At 47.8% G+C, this 22,780-nt stretch overlaps 1 protein-coding gene across 2 annotated transcripts in view; it reads right to left on the bottom strand.

Annotated features, from left to right (window-relative positions):
* Nucleotides 1–3,232: 3,232 nt before the first annotated feature.
* TTC7B (tetratricopeptide repeat domain 7B) overlaps nucleotides 3,233–22,780 on the bottom strand; it is a 206,775-nt gene continuing 187,227 nt past the window's right edge. For both annotated transcript variants that reach the window (XM_088455569.1, XM_088455570.1), the window contains 2 exons: nucleotides 13,621–13,823; nucleotides 3,233–4,922 (listed from right to left, as the gene is read on the bottom strand). In XM_088455569.1, coding sequence (XP_088311695.1) covers nucleotides 4,701–4,922; nucleotides 13,621–13,823 — 425 coding nt within the window. In that variant the 3' untranslated portion in view covers nucleotides 3,233–4,700. The remainder of the gene's footprint in view (nucleotides 4,923–13,620; nucleotides 13,824–22,780) is intronic.

Here is a 22,780-nt window from a genome sequence, read left to right as displayed (position 1 = left end):
CCTCAACATCGACCCGCTTGCGAGCGCTCAATGCTTGCGAGCGTGTCTGAATGAGACCCTAAGCTGCAGGATATTCTGTTCTAGGGATGGAACTTGTTCAGATGTGCCTTTGCCCAGAGCGCACAGACACATGCACCAACCCCCAAACGATGGTAGATGTGCGGGCACGGATCGTCAATATCGACCATCACCCGTGCATGCAGGCCAACCTCGTCAATATCGACCAGGTTAGCCTGGTTACTATAGGGAACCGCGATAGTTATAGCCGTTTGGGGGTTGGTGCATGTGTATGTGTGCTCTGGGCAAAGGCACATCTGAACAAGTTTCATCCCTAGAACAGAATATCCTGCAGCTTAGTGTGCACAGTACAGGTATAGTTATTAATTGCCGATTATTATTTCTTATCACTTTACAGTATCGTTCACATCGTCCTGTAATATCTGACCGTGTGTATGCACCATAAGTCTCTCCGAGCTGCGGAAGACAGTAAAGCTGTAATACAGACTGTCCTTGTCCATGATATGTGTGATTTGCGGCCAATCTCCCCGTCTTTGGCATCTTGAAAGACTGATCTCTCTTTTCCAGCCTTGTTAGCAGGACTGTAGGGAAATACTGTGCCCGTTAGCAGAAGGTGCGCTGTCTAGGACGTTTCAGCTTCTGCCTGTGTCTCCCAGATACGGCTCTTTATTCTGCACATTATGGGTCTTTCAGGCTATTTTAGGAGGGCCTGCGAGGTATCAGCGTGGTTCCTGCGAGGCATCAGCGTGGTTCCTGCGAGGCATCAGCGTGATTCCTGCAAGGTATACATTTTTACCTGCACTCCAATGAATTTGTCCTTTTATTGATACTTTGAAATGCAAAAAAGAACTTCTGCAAGGTATCAGCGTGAAAGGTATCAAACAAAACATACAAACTGGATTTACCCCCATTAGCCCATATATAAAATGCTACTAAGTCAATCCTCGTTCATGTTGTGGTGTATATATACAATATACAGTACTTGTGTTCTCATCATGTCTTTATGAAAGCTGTTTTATTCATGCGCAAGAAAATTACTGAAGATTGTGCAGCAACACAACATGAGCTGAAACTCTGTACTTTACTCATCTAGTCAACAGGGGAAAATAAAGTTGCAGTTTTTTGGATGGCCCCATAGATTTTATTATTAATGATTTATCTGAGATGAAAAGATGAGAATGCATAAGAGCCGTACAGTCACGAGTTACAGGGAATCATGTGCCACAACAACATTGGTGTTTGTAAATGATAGTGATATCTGTCTGCAGAATAGAGACCAAACCAATTATATTCAGTTGTGTTATATTCAAGGTGATCAAGTTTAACTCCCGATATGGTCATTGTATACCAAGAAATAAAACATCTACTAATTGGAACTATTTTATCAGATACATTATTACTGTGTATTGTGTATGTACCATCATCTAACGCTTTTAATTTTTCATTGATGAAAGTTATAAATACATACAATTTATTAGGGAGAGGTAACGTCCCATAATTTACATGCCATTTATTAGGGAGAGGTAACGTCCCATAATTTACATGCCATTTATTAGGGAGAGGTATCATCCCATAATTTACATGTAATTTATTAGGGAGAGGTATCGTCCCATAATTTACATGCCATTTATTAGGGAGAGGTATTGTCCCATAATTTACATGCCATTTATTAGGGAGAGGTATCGTCCCATAATTTACATGTCATTTATTAGGGAGAGGTAACGTCCCATAATTTACATGCCATTTATTAGGGAGAGGTAACGTCCCATAATTTACATGCCATTTATTAGGGAGAGGTAACGGCCCATAAATTACATGCCATTTATTAGGGAGAGGTATCGTCCCATAATTTACATGTCATTTATTAGGGAGAGGAAACGTCCCATAAATTACATGCCATTTATTAGGGAGAGGTATCATCCCATAATTTACATGTAATTTATTAGGGAGAGGTAACGTCCCATAATTTACATGCCATTTAGGGAGAGGCATCGTCCCATAATTTACATGCCATTTATTAGGGAGAGGTAACGTCCCATAAATTACATGCCATTTATTAGGGAGAGGTATCGTCCCATAATTTACATGCCATTTATTAGGGAGAGGTATCGTCCCATAATTTACATGTCATTTATTAGGGAGAGGTATCGTCCCATAATTTCCATGCCATTTATTAGGGAGAGGTAATGTCCCATTATTTACATGCAATTTATTAGGGAGAGGTAAAGTCCCTTTATTTACATGCCATTTATTAGGGAGAGGTAACATCCCATACTTTACATGTTATTTATTAGGGAGATGTAATGTCCCATAATTTACATGCCATTTATTAGGGAGATGTAATGTCCCATAATTTACATGCCATTTATTAGGGAGAGGTAACTTCCCGTAATTTACATGGCATTTATTAGGGAGAGGTAACATCCCATAATTTACATGTCATTTATTAGGGAGAGGTATCGTCCCATAATTTACATGCCATTTATTAGGGAGAGGTATCGGCCCATAATTTACATGCCAATAATTAGGGAGAGGTAACGTCCCATTATTTACATGTCATTTATTAGGGAGATGTAATGTCCCATAATTTACATGCCATTTATTAGGGAGATGTAATGTCCCATAATTTACATGCCATTTATTAGGGAGAGGTAACGTCCCATAATTTACATGCCCTTTATTAGGGAGAGGTAACGTCCCATAATTTACATGCCATTTATTAGGGAGAGGTAACGTCCCATAATTTACATGTCATTTATTAGGGAGAGGTATCGTCCCATAATTTACATGCCATTTATAAGGGAGAGGTATCGTCCCATAATTTACATGCCATTTATTAGGGAGATGTAATGTCCCATAATTTGCATGCAATTTATTAGAGAGCGGTAACGTCCCATAATTTACATGCCATTTATTAGGGAGAGGTAACGTCCCATAATTTACATGCCATTTATTAGGGAGAGGTAACGTCCCATAATTTACATGTCATTTATTAGGGAGAGGTATCGTCCCATAATTTACATGCCATTTATTAGGGAGAGGTATCGTCCCATAATTTACATGCCATTTATTAGGGAGAGGTAACGTCCCATAATTTACATAGTGAATCTATGATAGTACAAATGTCTAAGCTGACAAATAGGCCATTTAATCACTGTTTGTGACAGGCAATATCACAGAATGTATTCCGATATATTTAGAACTAGGTAAACAATTGTTTTAGAAATCATTTTATTGACATCAGCATGTACATACCACATATTCATATAACACATGAGGAATGTCCAACCGTAGCTTCTGTTTTTACATATTGTCATTGATAAATAATCTCTGAATTCACGTTAAAAAAAAAAACCTCACAAACTTAAATATAACAATATAACTACATGGTCTTGTAACAGGCATTCATTGCAAAATATATATATATCTTGTCTCAGATATTATAATTATTTCTCCAGCCATAGATAGTAACATCCTTAATGTGACCCCTTCTTCCCAGGGGGGCACTATGACACAATGAGAAGGGGCGGGATGGAGTTCAATTTCCAAATCCCTTTTGTTATTATAAAAATACAATATCTCGCATTTGTGGGCTGGAAAGAGGGGGGTTTGGTAGGGCAATGATGATTGTATGATATGAAGATGGGGAGAGCGGAGGGGCGCGTTGTCGGGTCATTCACAAACTCTCTCTAGAGCTTCGTCATTTCTTCCCTCGTCAGACAAAAGCACACGGACATTTGTTGCACCAATCAGGTTGCTATGAAGTATCCTGGCGTCATCCTGCTCAGTAACACAGTAGGCTCTTTGTTTTGGCACAGGGTGAGTGTGGCTGTATATGTACGTCACATCCTGGGGCACTCACAAGGGCCTACCATGAATTGATTGACCTGGACAGCGAACATCTGATCACGCGCAAGTGCTCTGGTAATTCAACCCGTCCCCTGATCTGTGGCTGTTTTGCCGACTACTTGCTGAGCCATGGATTGCAGAGTACTGCCGGTCCTGTCACCGATGGCGAGCAGCAGCCTGCCGGATTATCCCAAATTGGGTCTAAACTGTGAATGTACAGAAGGGGCCCCATGCACACATTGCCAAATCGCTACATGGTATCACCGCACTGGCCTTGTAATGAGCTCAATATAAGACTGAACACACAGACCAATTACCAAGTGATAATTGGGCGTCGCAGCCTTCAGGTTACACAGACCGGCTGCCCCACTTTCCTGTGATATCGCAGTGTGTGGTCACCATTACAGATACATTTAATAAATGCCATTAATTTCCAGCTAGGTGGTATAAATTGGGAAACCCAGGGTACCAGCGACTTCCCAAGCACTTATGATTGCACATATGTATATATAACCTGGCATTGCTGTATGCGGCATGCTTGTGTCAGCAGCCTCTGCAACTGCCCTCACAACGCTAATACGCAGGTCGGGAGGCCGCTGGAATAGACCACGGGTCACCTGCCGACTCATTTACAGGTTTTAGACAAAATACAAATAAAAAAGTTTCAGCAGAATATCGCAGCCCAGGAGAGTGCAGTCTGTCCTTACTGCCAGCGATGGGTAGAATGTGACTGTACTATAGAGCTTGATATGCAGAGCTACTGGCGCGTTAACTAACTGGCACGTTCATGACCCCAGTGTTGTGTTTCCGGGCCCTATTCCCACTCTCCCCCATCACAGAACTCTGGGGATTATGGTGAACGGGACAATCGGGCTGCTGGCTTCCAGCTCCAGGGCGGTCAGGAAACACTCGGTGGCGGCGTCATCGTTTCCCTGGGCTTGCAGAACCTCCCCGAGGCTGTTCCACACTTCGTGCGCAGTGGAGTTTACCTGTACCGCGTCTCTCAGGATCTTCTCTGCTAGGCTGTAACGGCCCTGGTGGTGGAGAATCAGACTCTGAAAGAGGGGACAAGAGGATACACCCATGTTAGACATTAGTAATACATTCCCCATAGAGACTATACCATTGTGTTACAGATCTGATCTGAGCAAGGAACACATTGTGCTGCAGCCAGCAACGCAGCAGCTACACTGGACCCAGGAGTCAGCCCTGGAGAACAGCAACACGATCCACGGCCCACTCACCTGCAATCAGGACCATTGTCTTTTCCTGGCTGGACTAGTGCAGACACAGCACCCACACAACATATGGGATTTTATGCTTTAAATATTTGATTGCTAATCTTAATTTCAACATTTTCATTTGTTCCCAAATTCCCCAGGAACCGGAGTCGTGCTGAGGCACGAGGTTCCTAGTGAACCTATAGGAGGCGTGCTCATGAAAATGAATGGCTGCATTACACAGGATAAGCAGACGCGCCTTCTCCGGGTGTGTGGGCTAGTAATACGTATTTCCATGACAGGTTCCAGGCGACAGCTGCTTCCCTAGGTAACAGGACAGTGTCCAGATCTCAGGCAATGATGTCAGAAAGAATGAATGCATGGAAAGTAATAAAGTAACAAGGAGGAAGTGTATCGGGGAGATGACAGCCCAGCGCGTGCCAGACGGACGCTACAGAGCACAGGCTTTATAGTCCTCTCCGGCTACAACTCCTGCAGATGGACTGTGCTACTGTCCCCAGGTCTGGTAAAGGAAACGGCGTGAGAAAGAGAGAGATGAGACAGAGTGCACACAGACTGGGGGAAGGAACCACCGATGCACGCGCCTGTACAAAGCTGCTTATTAGGACATAAATGAGGACTGGAAATGCATGCTGGGAAGGCGTAGCGCCTCCAAAGTGGTTCCTGCAAATCTCACCAGCCATTTCTTCTATAACAAGGAATATATATATATATATTTTATATTACACTTTCCTCCATCTTCTCCCAATCCTATTCTGGTGCCTCCTCAGTAATGCCAGTGACTCTGTATGCAAATGAGAGACAACACCCATGCAGCAGACCATCTGCCATGTAGGGCTGTAGAACCGGATGAGCTTGGGTCAGTGTTTGCTGATTTCCATCGACAGGTCATGGGGCTCACAAGCCTAGCCAGGTAATGGGGCTCACAAGCCAAGCCAGGTCATGGAGTTCACAAGCCTAGTCAGGTCATGGGGCTCACAAGCCTAGCCAGGTCATGGGGCTCACAAGCCTAGCCAGGTCATGGGGCTCACAAGCCTAGCCAGGTCATGGGGCTCACAAGCCTAGCCAGGTCATGGGGCTCACAAGCCTAGCCAGGTCATGGAGCTCACAAGCCTAGCCAGGTCATGGAGCTCAAAAGCATAGCCAGGTTATGGGGCTCACAAGCCTAGCCAGGTCATGGAGCTCAAAAGCCTAGCCAGGTAATGGGGCTCACAAGCCTAGCCAGGTAACGAGGCTCACAAGCCTAGCCAGGTAACGAGGCTCACAAGCCTAGCCAGGTAACGAGGCTCACAAGCCTAGCCAGGTAACGAGGCTCACAAGCCTAGCCAGGTAACGAGGCTCACAAGCCTAGCCAGGTAACGAGGCTCACAAGCCTAGCCAGGTAACAAGGCTCACAAGCCTAGCCAGGTCACGGGGCTCACAAGCCTAGCCAGGTCACGGGGCTCACAAGCCTAGCCAGGTCACGGGGCTCACACGCCTAGCCAGGTCACGGGACTCACAAGCCTAGCCAGGTAACGAGGCTCACAAGCCTAGCCAGGTAACGAGGCTCACAAGCCTAGCCAGGTAACGAGGCTCACAAGCCTAGCCAGGTCACGGGCTCACAAGCCTAGCCAGGTCACGGGGCTCACAAGCCTAGCCAGGTCACGGGACTCACAAGCCTAGCCAGGTCACGGGACTCACAAGCCTAGCCAGGTAATAGGGCTCACAAGCCTAGCCAGGTAATGGGGCTCACAAGCCTAGCCAGGTCATGGAGCTCACAAGCCTAGCCAGGTCATGGAGCTCACAAGCCTAGCCAATAACAAGCCTAGCCAGGTAACGAGGCTCACAAGCCTAGCCAGGTAACGAGGCTCACAAGCCTAGCCAGGTCACGGGGCTCACAAGCCTAGCCAGGTCACGGGGCTCACAAGCCTAGCCAGGTCACGGGACTCACAAGCCTAGCCAGGTCACGGGACTCACAAGCCTAGCCAGGTCACGGGGCTCACAAGCCTAGCCAGGTAATAGGGCTCACAAGCCTAGCCAGGTAATGGGGCTAACAAGCCTAGCCAGGTCATGGAGCTCACAAGCCTAGCCAGGTAACGGGGCTCACAAGCCTAGCCAGGTCATGGAGCTCAAAAGCATAGCCAGGTAATGAGGCTTACAAGCCTAGCCAGGTCATGGAGCTCACAAGCCTAGGCAGGTAACGAGGCTCACAAGCCTAGCCAGGTCACGGGGCTCACAAGCCTAGCCAGGTCACGGGGCTCACAAGCCTAGCCAGGTCACGGGGCTCACAAGCCTAGCCAGGTCACGGGACTCACAAGCCTAGCCAGGTCACGGGACTCACAAGCCTAGCCAGGTCACGGGACTCACAAGCCTAGCCAGGTCACGGGACTCACAAGCCTAGCCAGGTCATGGGGCTCACAAGCCTAGCCAGGTAATAGGGCTCACAAGCCTAGCCAGGTAATGGGGCTAACAAGCCTAGCCAGGTCATGGAGCTCACAAGCCTAGCCAGGTAACGGGGCTCACAAGCCTAGCCAGGTCATGGAGCTCAAAAGCATAGCCAGGTAATGAGGCTTACAAGCCTAGCCAGGTCATGAAGCTCACAAGCCTAGGCAGGTAACGAGGCTCACAAGCCTAGCCAGGTAACGAGGCTCACAAGCCTAGCCAGGTAATGAGGCTTACAAGCCTAGCCAGGTCATGGGGCTCACAAGCCTAGCCAGGTAACGGGGCTCACAAGCCTAGCCAGGTAACGGGGCTCACAAGCCTAGCCAGGTAACGGGGCTCACAAGCCTAGACAGGTCATGGGGCTCACAAGCCTAGACAGGTGACGGGGCTCACAAGCCTAGCCGGTCATAGGGCTCACAAGCCTAGCCAGGTCATGGGGCTCACAAGCCTAGCCAGGTCATGGGGTTCACAAGCCTAGCCAGGTAACAAGGCTCACAAGCCTAGCCAGGTCATGGGGCTCACAAGCCTAGCCAGGTCATGGGGCTCACAAGACTAGCCAGGTCATGGGGCTCACAAGCCTAGCCAGGTCACGGGGCTCACAAGCCTAGCCAGGTCACGGGGCTCACAAGCCTAGCCAGGTAACGGGGTTCACAAGCCTAGCCAGGTCATGGGGCTCACAAGCCTAGCCAAGTCATGGGGCTCACAAGCCTAGCCAGGTCATGAGGCTCACAAGCCTAGCCAGGTTATGGGGCTCACAAGCCTAGCCAGGTCATGGGACTCACAAGCCTAGCCAGGTCATGAGGCTCACAAGTCTAGCCAGGTAACGGGACTCACAAGCCTAGCCAGGTCATGGGGCTCACAAGCCTAGCCAGGTCACGGGGCTCACAAGCCTAGCCAGGTCACGGGGCTCACAAGCCTAGCCAGGTCATGGGGCTCACAAGCCTAGCCAGGTCATGGGGCTCACAAGCCTAGCCAGGTCACGGGGCTCACAAGCCTAGCCAGGTAACGGGGTTCACAAGCCTAGCAAGGTCATGGGGCTCACAAGCCTAGCCAGGTCATGGGGCTCACAAGCCTAGCAGTGCTTAAGGCAACAAGCTGAAGTTCTTCTTTTGCTCGGCACCTGTGTCGGGTTGCTAAGCAAGCAATACTGAAAGGATCATTCTGCGATCTGACACCTAGAAATCTGTCTGCCAACCAGCCATATTCACTGTATCCAGCCATAGGCACAGTATTCAATGTGCCTGCTGTTATCACGTTTAATAACCCGTATACATCTAATGTAATATATCCATACACAATAATTATACATGTCCGCAAACAGGTAGTGGTGAGGGAATTCTATAATCCCGTACACACCAGTGACTGCACAAGAATACTGTTTAATCCTGCATGCCTCTTATCTTATTTTAGGTCTGTACACTACTCCAGTCGCCTGTTGGCTCTTTAATAATGAATGAATCAAATTTGGCAGCGAAGGAGTTAAGCAGAAAAGGTGTAGTTTACACTAACATTTCATATGCCAAATGAAGAGCTGGGCGCGGCCATTCTATTCTAGTCCGAGGAACTGGAAGAGCCGGCCTGTGCCTCGGGCCCACGTCACTAGTAACACAGAACAAGAGTCCCTCTTGGGGAACGCCAAGGCTTAGCAACGCCATGTCTACCAGCCCAGTGATCTCTGGTCTTGTATTTCTGGAATAGCTGGAAAATGTGCCACGAGGATGGAATGGAAAAAGCTGAGAGTCTGACTGACACAACACTGTGAGGGCCTCTGGTGGTGCAGAAAGTCTGTGTAACATTGATGCCAGTATACGGTAATACTCCTGCAGAGCGGATCCTGGTATTTGGGGAGTAGCGATTACACCCAGACCTAATCCAGGCTGCAGCCTGTCACACACAGAACCTCTCCGCAGCACACAGATGACAGATCGCTTTATATAATTTAATTAAAAAGAAAATATTCAGTATAACAAAACATAATTTAATATAAAGTGACTAAAATACTGAAATGATTGTCGTCTTTGTCAAAACTGCTAATGGTATATTATAAGTAATGCTCACATAGCCTTATATTTGGCAGTGCGCTGTGCATTAGTCCATGTATAGTACAGATGAGCACTTTGGTTTTGGCTCGGATCGTCTCGGATCTCAGAACGAAGCAGAGATGTCCGTGTAAGAAATCTGAACTTGGTGGGAAGATCCGAGCCAAATCCGAAAGGCTCATCTTCAATATTTAGTAAGCGGTGACTCAATAAGTGCGGCCATATAATGACAGTAACAATTAATGGTGTTATTGTAAGCTCCCCTAGATTGTAAGCTCCTAGGAGCAGGGTCCTCCTCCCCTCTGTCTCTCTTCTCTAGCACTTCTATAATAATAATAATAATAATAATGATGATGATGATGAAGATGTAACATGCTGCACATGACTGGAGAGATCGGGATGATCTGCGGAGATGTGAAGTGCACCAGACAGCTTTGGATCTACGAGGATGGCTCAATAAGTAAGGTAACAAGACCTCGTGTGTAACGTTCGCTATTTCACTCTAATTTCCCGCCAGACCAGAGCAGGAATCTGATCACACTGCGCGCCTGAACGTGTGACCATGTATCCGCCATCTTACAGCCGGTGTGGGGACAGTATGACTGATGTGAGGCGCAGTCTAATGGCCGTGAGGGGAAGCAGCGGTCTACCTGCTCTGGCCTGGCGGGAAAATAGAGTGTAATAGAGAACATGACACATGTGAGAGGCGTTTCTGGTCTACCTGTTCTTCTCAAGCTCTTTTCTAATACAATAAAACAACTTGATATTACTTTTCCTCATAGATGCTGCAGTTCAGGCAACGACTCTTCACTTTAATGGGACAGTTCACATTTATTTTAACCAAACTAATAAAACATTAAAGTGCAGCAATGTGACAAAAAAGAGCAGGTGTAAGTGTTATTATGATGCTATGTGGGACCAAAGTAACGTTTGAAGGTTAGCTGAATAGAGCAGGTATGTATGTGACCCTTACAATACAGGGCACAATGAATGGTAATGGAGCTGTATCTCATATATTATATCTTCATAATTAAATACAATTATATAAAATAAACACGACACTCCCTTATAGTAATAAGGTGATAACTGCCCCCCAATGCACCTGCTGCGAATTCAGGTGTCAGGGTGCAGAGGCGCCTTACACCAATGTGAAATACACCACAAAGTGCTACAGAAGCGTGATGCGTACGGAGGGACGCTTATACCCCTTTTCCACAGCCCAAAATCCCCGGGTTGAGGCTCAGTGGAAACGGCTCCCAGAAAAATCCCCGGGTCGTCTGACCCAGCATTCCTTCCCGGGTCTCGAGCAGGGTTTTACGCGGGTAAGACCCGGTAACCTTGCAGTGGAAACAGCTCCTACCACGGTTCTCTGACTGGTCCTTCCTGGGTGGGCAGGGGCGATTCTCAGTATGGTTGCCATGGTGGATGACATCAGGGCTCTCCTCCTGCGCAAATACTGATGTTGAGGATTGGCCCTATTGGTCAGAAATTGCGCCCTCCTCCTCCTCCTGAGAAAACACTGCACTAGATAGCACAGTGTCACAAGCTGCCTATCAGGGACTCCGGCTACACACTGGTAACTTGGCGGCCATCATTGCTGCTATGCTGTGAGCAGTCCCCGCCCCTCCCTTGTTTCCTTTTGTGACCTCATCTTTGTGAGCCTGAAAAAAGTCACATGTTTCTGACTACAATGGCGTATTAGTCAGCTGGGTCTGTAGTTACGGCATTACACCTTGCTGAACAGATAGGGGGCGGGGCCAGGCTATTTCCATCTTTGTTCTATGTAAACGGGGCGGGGCCAAAATGACTTGATCATCCTATAGTGTCAGAGTAGAAACGGCTGGCGGCACAGCATCAACAGTGCGCAGCCGAGATAACGGGAGCTTCCAAAATGGCTTCCAAAGACAGATCTACAATACAAGATAATCACCGGCGCTGACTGTAGTGTAACAGCCAGTTCATTTTTATCTCTATGGAGAAAGATGCTCCGTGCATAGACGCAAAACAGCTAGGATTCTGCACACAGCGAATGCGTGGAAGCGAAAATTTTCCATTTATTGCGTATACTGTATGTCTGTCATTTTCTGAGTCTCACACAACTTTTTGGGACGAGGGCTAGGCGGTGGCAAAGCGATCGCACGTAACCATCCTGATGCGCGGGAGTGTTGTGGGCGTGTATACACATCTCCGACTCTGAGTCACGCGTGCGAGGAAGGGACGCCTGTTTCTGGGGCATTGCTTGCACCTAGCATGGGGGTGGGGCAAGTGCAGATACTAAAAATACTGGTGGCAGCTGGCGGCACGAGTTCTGCTTGCATACGCATGATTTCCCGCATTAGTGCAGCATTGGTATAGAATAGTAATCAGGCTTCTACGGCTGCCCGCAACTATAGCCACTTTGTGCGTGTCCTTTACCTAATTTGCATAGCATGCCCCTGGCAACAGCAGACGGAGGATACAGGTGACATAGCGTGCCCCTGGCAACAGCAGAGGGAGGATACAAGTCACATAGCGTGCCCCGGTAACAGCAGAGACAGGGCAGGGAGGATACAGGTGACATAGCGTGCACCGGTAACAGCAGAGACAGGGCAGGGAGGATACAGGTGACATAGCGTGCCTCGGTAACAACAGAGCCAGGAGAGGGAGGATACAGGTGACTTAGCATGCCCCGGTAACAGCAGAGCCAGGAGAGGGAGGATACAGGTGGCATAGCATGCCCTGGTAACAGCAGAGCCAGGAGAGGGAGGATACAGGTGACATAGCGTGCCCCGGTAACAGCAGAGACAGGGCAGGGAGTATACAGGTGACATAGCGTGCCCCGGTAACAGCAGAGACAGGGCAGGGAGGATACAGGTGACATAGCGTGCCCCGGTAACAGCAGAGCCAGGAGAGGGAGGATACAGGTGACATAGCGTGCCCCGGTAACAGCAGAGCCAGGAGAGGGAGGATACAGGTGACATAGCGTGCCCCGGTAACAGCAGAGACAGGGCAGGGAGGATACAGGTGACATAGCGTGCCCCGGTAACAACAGAGCCAGGAGAGGGAGGATACAGGTGACATAGCGTGCCCCGGTAACAGCAGAGCCAGGAGAGGGAGGATACAGGTGACATAGCGTGCCCCGGTAACAACAGAGCCAGGAGAGGGAGGATACAGGTGACATAGCGTGCCCCGGTAACAGCAGAGACAGGGCAGGGAGGATACAGGTGACATAGCGTGCCCCGGTAACAACAGAGCCAGGAGAGGGAGGATACAGGTGACATAGCGTGCCCCGGTAACAGCAGAGCCAGGAGAGGGAGGATACAGGTGACATAGCGTGCCCCGGTAACAACAGAGCCAGGAGAGGGAGGATACAGGTGACATAGCGTGCCCCGGTAACAGCAGAGAAAGGGCAGGGAGGATACAGGTGACATAGCGTGCCCCGGTAACAGCAGAGCCAGGAGAGGGAGGATACAGGTGACATAGCGTGCCCCGGTAACAGCAGAACCAGGAGAGGGAGGATACAGGTGACATAGCGTGCCCCGGTAACAGCAGAGCCAGGAGAGGGAGGATACAGGTGACATAGCGTGCCCCGGTAACAGCAGAGCCAGGAGAGGGAGGATACAGGTGACATAGCATGCCCCGGTAACAGCAGAGCCAGGAGAGGGAGGATACAGGTGACATAGCGTGCCCCGGTAACAGCAGAGCCAGGAGAGGGAGGATACAGGTGACATAGCATGCCCCGGTAACAGCAGAGCCAGGAGAGGGAGGATACAGGTGACATAGCGTGCCCCGGTAACAGCAGAGCTAGGAGAGGGAGGATACAGGTGACACAGCATGCCCCGGTAACAGCAGAGCCAGGAGAGGGAGGATACAGGTGACATAGCGTGCCCCGGTAACAGCAGAGCCAGGGCAGGGAGGATACAGGTGACATAGCGTGCCCCGGTAACAGCAGAGCCAGGGCAGGGAGGATACTTATGATCATGATATATACATAGGACATATTACTGACATACACATGATGATATTTAGGTTGCTCATTGTGCATAGTGATATAATATTACTTCCCCACTTACCAGTCTCTGCATGCTCCTCACATGGGTGGGACTGATAGATAAAGCCTCTTCATACCACCGTTTGGCATCATCGATGTTTCCTCTCAGCTCGGACACCTGACCCCTCATATATAACACATTGTGCGACATTGGGAAGAGGTTTGCTGCCTCCTGGATGCACGCGGTGGCTTCCGATGGTTTACTTATCCCAATGTAAACTTCCGCTGTGAGGACACACAGAAAAAAGGCCGATCACCACCAGAGAACATAATGTCTGTATTTACTTGATTGTAAGCTCTTGGAAACCGGACCTTCTGATCCAGCAGAATGTGTAGTGTAACACAAATGAGCTATTTATAAAGAAATGTTAGTAACAATAAAAGTCTCTTAGATCATAATGCCACATATATGTTCACTGTATGGAGAGAGGCAAGCTAGATCACAAATACATGGCGTCAGTATAAATGACAACATTAAATAATATTAGTAAATATTAACAAGATTTTATATATTTTGAATTCGTATTATTTTACATACCTGAAGTTTTGCTTTCTACTATCCTGACAGTGTATGGTACAAAGTATAACAAATACACAACTCTGCTATGACAAAGCAGGCAGGCATATTGCAGCTGCCACCTAATGGAGAGACTCTGGTATTGCAACAGAAAGAGCGGGTATAAATGTGATACAAATTGGAGCTTAATTCTTGCATGATGGGCCTAGTGCCCGGTGCCTCAGCCATATCCCTAGCACCTTGTGAATTTGTTAGTTGAACATTGGTTCAGACCACACAAAAAGGCTGTGACCACTATGCGTCAGCTACAAGAACACTTTATAAAAGAAAACATGGAAAGCACTAAAGGGTGGGTCACAGCCATCGAAAGCTGGTGCTCAGCATTGCGCGACTCAGTGACTCAAATCTGGACGATCAGATCAATGGAAAGTGGCCCAGAATTCAAAAGCAAAATCTCCTTTTATAATGAATTAGTCAGATAAACACATGAGCTGTCGTATAAAGCACCCTGAATCCAGTTACTGCAAGGAATCAGCCCGCTCACAGCACATCACCCTGATTCCAGTTACTGCAAGGAATAAGCCCGTTCACAGCACGGCACCCTGATTCCAGTTACTGTAAGGAATAAGCCCGTTCACAGCACGGCACCCTGATTCCAGTTACTGTAAGGAATAAACCCGTTCACAGCACGGCAACCTGAATCCAGTTACTGCAAGGAACCAGCCCGCTCACAGCACAGCACCCTGATTCCAGTTACTGCAAGGAATCAGCTTGCTCACAGCACGTCACCCTGAATCCAGTTACTGCAAGGAATTATCCCCCTTACAGCACGTCACCCTGAATGCAGTTACTGCAAGGAACCAGCCCGCTCACAGCACGTCACCCTGATTCCAGTTACTGCAAGGAACCAGCTTGCTCACAGCACATCACCCTAATTCCAGTTACTGCAAGGAATCAGCCCACTCACAGCATATCACCCTGATTCCAGTTACTGCAAGGAATCAGCCTGCTCACAGCACATCACCCTGATTCCAGTTACTGCAAGGAATCAGCCTGCTCACAACACATCACCCTGATTCCAGTTACTGCAAGGAATCACCCTGCTCACAGCATGTCACCCCGATTTCAGTTACTGCAAGGAATCACCCTGCTAACAGCACGTCACCCCGATTCCAGTTACTGCAAGGAATCACCCTGATCACAGCACGTCACCCTGATTCCAGTTACTGCAAGGAATCAGCCTGCTCACAACATGTCACCCTGAATCCAGTTGCTGCATGGAATCAGCTTGCTCACAGCACATCACTCTGATTCCAGTTACTGCAAGGAATCACCCTGCTCACAGCACGGAACCATGATTCCAGTTACTGCAAGGAATCATCCTGCTCACAACACATCACTCTGATTCCAGTTACTGCAAGGAATCATCCAGCTCACAACATGTCAATCAGTCTACAGATAATAAGGTAATAACTTAATTCCCATCCATTAAGTCAAGACGTTACCTAAACCTTAATTATTAATAGATATATGTTGTCCTCATAATAATATTCTCCAAAAACTACCAGGAATTGGAGATTTATCAGATAGATTATGCAAAATAATGGAGAGCAGACAGCAGGAAAGGATAGTGAGCGAGGGGTGAAGGTAGGGAGAGAGAGAAGGGGGGGACGGAACAAGAGAGAACAGGGGTGCGAGAAGAAAGGAAACAGAGATGGAGTTAGTGAGAGACAAAAGGAGTGGAGAAGAGAGGGGGAAGGGAGAGAAAGCAGGGTAGGGAAGTAGAGATATACATCAGCATGACCATGCACAGCCCAGCTGGACCTCTGCATCATCCCCATACATCAGCATGACCATGCACAGCCCAGCTGGACCTCTGCATCATCCCCATACATCAGCATGACCATACACAGCCCAGCTGGGCCTCTGCATCATCCCCATACATCAGCATGACCATGCACGGCCCTGCTGGGCCTCTGCATCATCCCCATACATCAGCATGACCATGCACAGCCCAGCTGGGCCTCTGAATCATCCTCATACATCAGCATGACCATGCACAGCCTAGCTGGGCATCTGCATCATCCCCATACATCAGCATGACCATGCACGGCCCTGCTGGTCCTCTGCATCATCCCCATACATCAGCATGACCATACACAGCACAGCTGGGCCTCTGCATCATCCCCATACATCAGCATGACCATACACAGCATAGCTGGGCATCTGCATCATCCCCATACATCAGCATGACCATGCACAGCCCAGCTGGGCCTCTGCATCATCTCCATACATCAGCATGACCATGCACAGCCCAGCTGGGCCTCTGCATCATCCCCATACATCAGCATGACCATGCACAGCCCAGCTGGGCCTCTGCATCATCCCCATAAATCAGCATGACCATGCACAGCCCAGCTGGGCCTCTGCATCATTCCCATACATCAGCATGACCATACACAGCCCAGCTGGGCATCTACATCATCCCCATACATCAGCATGACCATGCACAGCACAGCTGGGCCTCTGCATCATCTCCATACATCAGCATGACCATACACAGCACAGCTGGGCCTCTGCATCATCCCCATACATCAGCATGACCATGCACAGCCCAGCTGGGCCTCTGCATCATCCTCATACATCAGCATGACCATGCACAGCCCAGCTGGGCCTCTGCATCATTCCTATACATCAGCATGGCCATGCACAGCCCAGCTGGGCCTCTGCATCATCTCCATACATCAGCATGACAATACACAGCATAGCTGGGCATCTGCATCATCCCCATACATCAGCATGACCATGCACAGCCCAGCTGGGCCTCTGCATCATCTCCATACATCAGCATGACCATGCACAGCCCAGTTGGGCCTCTGCATCATCCCCATACATCAGCATGACCATGCACAGCCCAGCTGGGCCTCTGCATCATCCCCATAAATCAGCATGGCCATGCACAGCCCAGCTGGGCCTCTGCATCATCCCCATACATCAGCATGGCCATGCACAGCACAACAGGGCCTCTGCATCATCCCCATACATCAGCATGGCCATGCACAGCACAGCAGGGCCTCTGCATCATCCCCATACATCAGCATGGCCATGCACAGCACAGCTGGGCCTCTGCATCATTCCCATACATCAGCATGACCATACACAGCCCAGCTGGGCCTCTGCATCATCCCCATACATCAGCATGGCCATGCACAGCACAGCAGGGCCTCTGCATCATCCCCATACATCAGCATGACCATACACAGCACAGCAGGGCCTCTGCATCATCCCCATACATCAGCATAACCATGCACAGCCCAGCTGGGCCTCTGCATCATCCCCATACATCAGCATGACCATGCACAGCCCAGCTGGGCCTCTGCATCATCCCCATACATCAGCATGACCATGCACAGCCCAGCTGAGCCTCTGCATCATCCCCATACATCAGCATGACCATACACAGCCCAGCTGGGCCTCTGCATCATCCCCATACATCAGCATGACCATGCACAGCCCAGCTGGGCCTCTGCATCATCCTCATACATCAGCATGACCATGCACAGCCCAGCTGGGCCTCTGCATCATCCCCATACATCAGCATGACCATGCACAGCCCAGCTGGGCCTCTGCATCATCCTCATACATCAGCATGACCATGCACAGCCCAGCTGGGCCTCTGCATCATCCTCATACATCAGCATGACCATGCACAGCCCAGCTGGGCCTCTGCATCATCCCAATACATCAGCATGACCATGCACAGCCCAGCTGGGCCCTGCCATGCATAGAGTGGAAAACACACTAATTGAGAAGTAGAAAGAATGATGACATGATGTCTGGTAGAACTGGTTGCATGGCATTGTGCCTTTATATGGAAAGAGACTGGCACGTGCCCAGCATACACAAGGAGAAACAAGCCTCGGTCTGTGCTATGTCAGAGCCTGCTGTCCTGGCTTAACCCTTTTATGCCACAACGGGCTGCCAGTGGTACTGGAGGAGTGATAAGGTCTGCTGCTTATATCAGGTATATTAACCAGCAGACAAACTGCTTCTGTTCGGTTCCATTTGATTATCTATGAAGTAACCAGTCACTGGCAAAGTGTGCTGCTGCTATCCTTGTATGGATAATGCTCTGCATTCCGCCTGGGCAGCCCCTCAATGACATGGCGTCCCCAGGTATAACTGCTGCCTGTCCCTGTCTCCCAATGTAGGAACGGCAGATACCTCCTGCCGGAGCACAGAGACTCTGTATGTGACACATCCAGGAAGACCGTTTCCTAGCTACATCATAGACAAAACCAGGGGCAGCAGCCGGCTCCTATTCCTACTACTCGCACGCCCCGGCGTTTGCATATACCAATATTACAGATGACAGGGAAGGAGACGCGCTGAAAGTAGGGAGACAACTGAAATAAAATAAAGATCAGGATTTCTGAGACAGACAGCATGCACGATACGTGGGTCATTTCCTGACGCATACTAATGACAGTGTAGGGGGGGGGGGTAACGGACATACACGTTGTGCCCTCAATAAACAAACGCAGGAAAGGTTTACCTTAATAAATGTGACTACGTTTCTTTAGCGCAGATCAGGAGCACGCGCTAAACACTAACATGACGTCGGACATTTTCTGGGCTGACCCATCCCTGACGAGAAGGCAGACTCTCCGTTCTCTAGAAATTGGGGCCATCAATGAGGCACAAAGAATCAGCCCACTAATTGGCGGCCCCAGACCCTGGTGAATTACAGGCTGCACCTGCATGCACGGAGCCCTGGTCCTGAGCGCACTGCAGTAACAATTCTGGTCTATCCATTACATTCCCTATAAATGAATGACATAATACATTTCATCCTGTACCCGATACAGGAACTCTGTAGCTTAATTGAGTTGTCAGTAAATAATCCTTCCTATGCGGATGTCGCAATCTACAGGCATGAGATGAGTTGCTTAGAAAAATGCTATAACTAATACATCTCCAGCAGTGACGGGCAGCCGCCGATACTCGTGCCCACTTTTAATTGCAATTAGGGATAATATACTAAAATAATAAACACCCAGCGGAACTTCTCTTTTTTGATTTTAATCACCAATTCTTACTTTGCTCACACTTCTCTATTTTGTCTTTAAAGTTTTGAACAATATTTCTCGTTGGCACCGTGGTTATAGGCACCTACTGTATCTTAGACGGGATTAATAAAAGTTATATATATATTTTTTTTTTGCGCCATTAGAAGAAAACTCCTTTACACGACGGTTGTGATCTATTACAGGATGCTGGCAAGTATAACGCAATGAATCTGGAAGTCCACAGGTCCTGGATGTTAATACAACTATAGGCAATGGCGGTTTCACAAGGTACAATAAACGAGGGAATGATTGGCCTGAAAGAGAACTGGACGCAATCGCAGCTGTGATCCCGTACGCAGCTACTGTGCCACAATACCCTGACGCTGCAGGCGCCTGGAAATGTATTCGGACGCCCATCGATGGATCCACGCAAATGCATACAAACACACAGCGGTAGTCGCTGATCCTTCAATAAACGACCATCTGAGTCCAGATGTTATACTAAGGGGCTACTTGGTAACAGGCTCCTGCTGTTCTATAGGATAAGGGTCAGCCAGTGATAGCAGCACAAGGCTCCTTACCCTCAGTACTGCCACAGCCGGGACAGCCATCTCCTTGTGTGTTCCTGTGACAATGCCTCCATTCAGCAGATAAAGGGCACACCACGCACATTCTGCTTATACACAATCTACACACACTCTCCAAACTCATACACCACATTTACTCTATGACATTTCCTGATAATAATAGGAAACAACAAGCACTCATGTACTGCATGGGGGAGGGGACGTGGGAAGCCATCCTCATTTAGGGTGGTCATTGCTATAATGGCATTTTCTGTCTCACGGGCTCTCTTTATCTCAGTTACAGAGAAATCTGAGAAAATACCACTCTTACAATTCATACTAAATACTGGGACGCGCCAGGCGAGGGAGCTGCTACACGTGAGCTGGAAGCCCCTCCGACCACAGAATGCAGACGTAAGGGGGAGGCAATGTAGCTGGGCCTGATACAGAGATGGAGGCTGCTGCATCCGATCTTGCGTCTGTTGCCGGAGTCGCGCCTGCGATGATATGCGAATGCTAGTATCAGCCTTCCCCAGGTGCAATACCCTGCGTTTGAATGTTCTAGGACTGAGATGCCTGATTTGTACGTCTCTGCACGCTGTAATCCCGACGGTGATTCTTTAGATGCCGCCATCACCGCACCATTGACACTTGCAACACCCTCAAGGCAGCTGCAGTTTCAGCGACGGATATTGGTAGACCCTATGATCAGATGTAAGATAGTGATGGGGATTAGTAGACCCTATGATCAGATGTAAGATAGTGATGGGTATTAGTAGACCCTGTGATCAGATGTAAGCTAGTGATGGGTATTAGTAGACCCTGTGATCAGATGTAGGATAGTGATGGGTATTGGTAGACCCTGTGATCAGATGTAAGATAGTGATGGGGATTAGTAGACCCTGTGATCAGATGTAAGATAGTGATGGGTATTAGTAGACCCTGTGATCAGATGTAAGATAGTGATGGGTATTAGTAGAACCTGTGATCAGATGTAAGATAGTGATGGGTATTAGTAGACCCTGTGATCAGATGTAAGATAGTGATGGGTATTAGTAGACCCTGTGATCAGATGTAAGATAGTGATGGGTATTAGTAGACCCTATGATCAGATGTAAGATAGTGATGGGTATTAGTAGAACCTGTGATCAGATGTAAGATAGTGATGGGTATTAGTAGACCCTGTGATCAGATGTAAGATAGTGATGGGTATTAGTAGACCCTATGATCAGATGTAAGATAGTGATGGGTATTAGTAGACCCTGTGATCAGATATAAGATAGTGATGGGTATTAGTAGACCCTGTGATCAGATGTAAGATAGTGATGGGTATTAGTAGACCCTGTGATCAGATGTAAGATAGTGATGGGTATTAGTAGACCCTGTGATCAGATATAAGATAGTGATGGGTATTAGTAGACCCTGTGATCAGATGTAAGATAGAGATGGGTATTAGTAGACCCTATGATCAGATGTAAGATAGTGATGGGTATTAGTAGACCCTGTGATCAGATGTAAGATAGTGATGGGTATTAGTAGACCCTGTGATCAGATGTAAAATAGTGATGGATATTAGTAGACCCTGTGATCAGATGTAAGATAGTGATGGGTATTAGTAGACGCTATGATCAGATGTAAGATAGCGATGGATATTGGTAGACCCTATGATCAGATGTAAGATAGCGATGGATATTGGTAGACCCTATGATCAGATGTAAGATAGCGATGGGTATTAGTAGACTCTATGATCAGATGTAAGATAGTGATGGGTATTAGTAGACACTATGATCAGATGTAAGATAGTGATGAGTATTAGTAGACGCTATGATCAGATGTAAGATAGTGATGGGTATTAGTAGACCCTGTCATTAGATGTAAGATAGTGATGGGTATTAGTAGACCCTGTGATTAGATGTAAGATAGTGATGGGTATTAGTAGACCCTGTGATCAGATGTAAGATAGTGATGGGTATTAGTAGACCCTGTGATCAGATGTAAGATAGTGATGGGTATCAGTAGACCCTGTGATCAGATGTAAGATAGTGATGGATATTAGTAGACCTTATGATCAGATGTAAGATAGCGATGGATATTGGTAGACACTGTGATCAGATGTAAGATAGCGATGGGTATTAGTAGACAGAGGAATACTCGCTAGTGATTCAGCTGCCAGCATTTAGAGCTTACTCTGTTATCTTGTAATGTTATCGGGCCCGGAGGTCACATCATGAATAATACAATCCGGCTAACTCCTGGTAAGCAGATCCCGGCATGTTCAGAGTGTCTGATCTGAGCTTGTTATCTATAGGTATCTATTATTATCTATTGATGAACTAAATCCAGGTGCATTTACCCTAAATAACCCGTGTGATCTACTGATTTAGCCCTCCCCAGCAATCTGCCATAAGACTTTCAGAAACCATAATAACTGCCATAATTACTTATATAATTACTTATATGTTACACAGAAGGAGAGCTCTCAAGCTGTTCAGTCGCTAAGGTGCAGCAATGCACATACAGAGGCATCCGTGTCTGCATCTACAGCCATGGCCAAAAGTTGTGAGAATGACAGAAGTAATGGTTTTCACAAAGTTTGCTGCTTCAGTGTGTTTAGCCCTTTTTGTCAGATGTTGTTATGGTATCCTGAAGTAACATTACAGCATTACAGTGTCAAATGCTTTTACTGACAATAACATTAACTTTATGCAGAGTGTGAATATTTGCAATGTTGATCCTTATTTTCAAGTCCTCTGCAATACGCCCTGGCATGCTGTCAATCAACTTCTGGGCCACATACTGACTGATGGCCGCCCATTCTTGCCTAATCAATGCTTGGAGTTTGTCAGAATTTGTGTGTTTTTGTTTGTCCAGCCGCCTCTTGAGGATTGATCACAAGTTCTCAATGGGATTGAGGTCTGGGGAGTTTCCTGGCCATGGTCCCAAAATTTTGATGTTTTGTTCCCCAAGCCACTTAGCTATCATTTTTGCCTTATGGCAAGGTGCTCCATCATATTGTGGTGAGATCAGGAT

The sequence above is a fragment of the Taudactylus pleione genome, unplaced genomic scaffold (assembly GCF_031769625.1).
Source record: "Taudactylus pleione unplaced genomic scaffold, aTauple2 ptg000660l, whole genome shotgun sequence".
Lineage (NCBI taxonomy): Eukaryota > Metazoa > Chordata > Amphibia > Anura > Myobatrachidae > Taudactylus > Taudactylus pleione.
The sequence above is the reverse complement of the archived record's forward strand: the minus strand, read 5'-3'. Positions and strand labels throughout refer to the sequence as shown.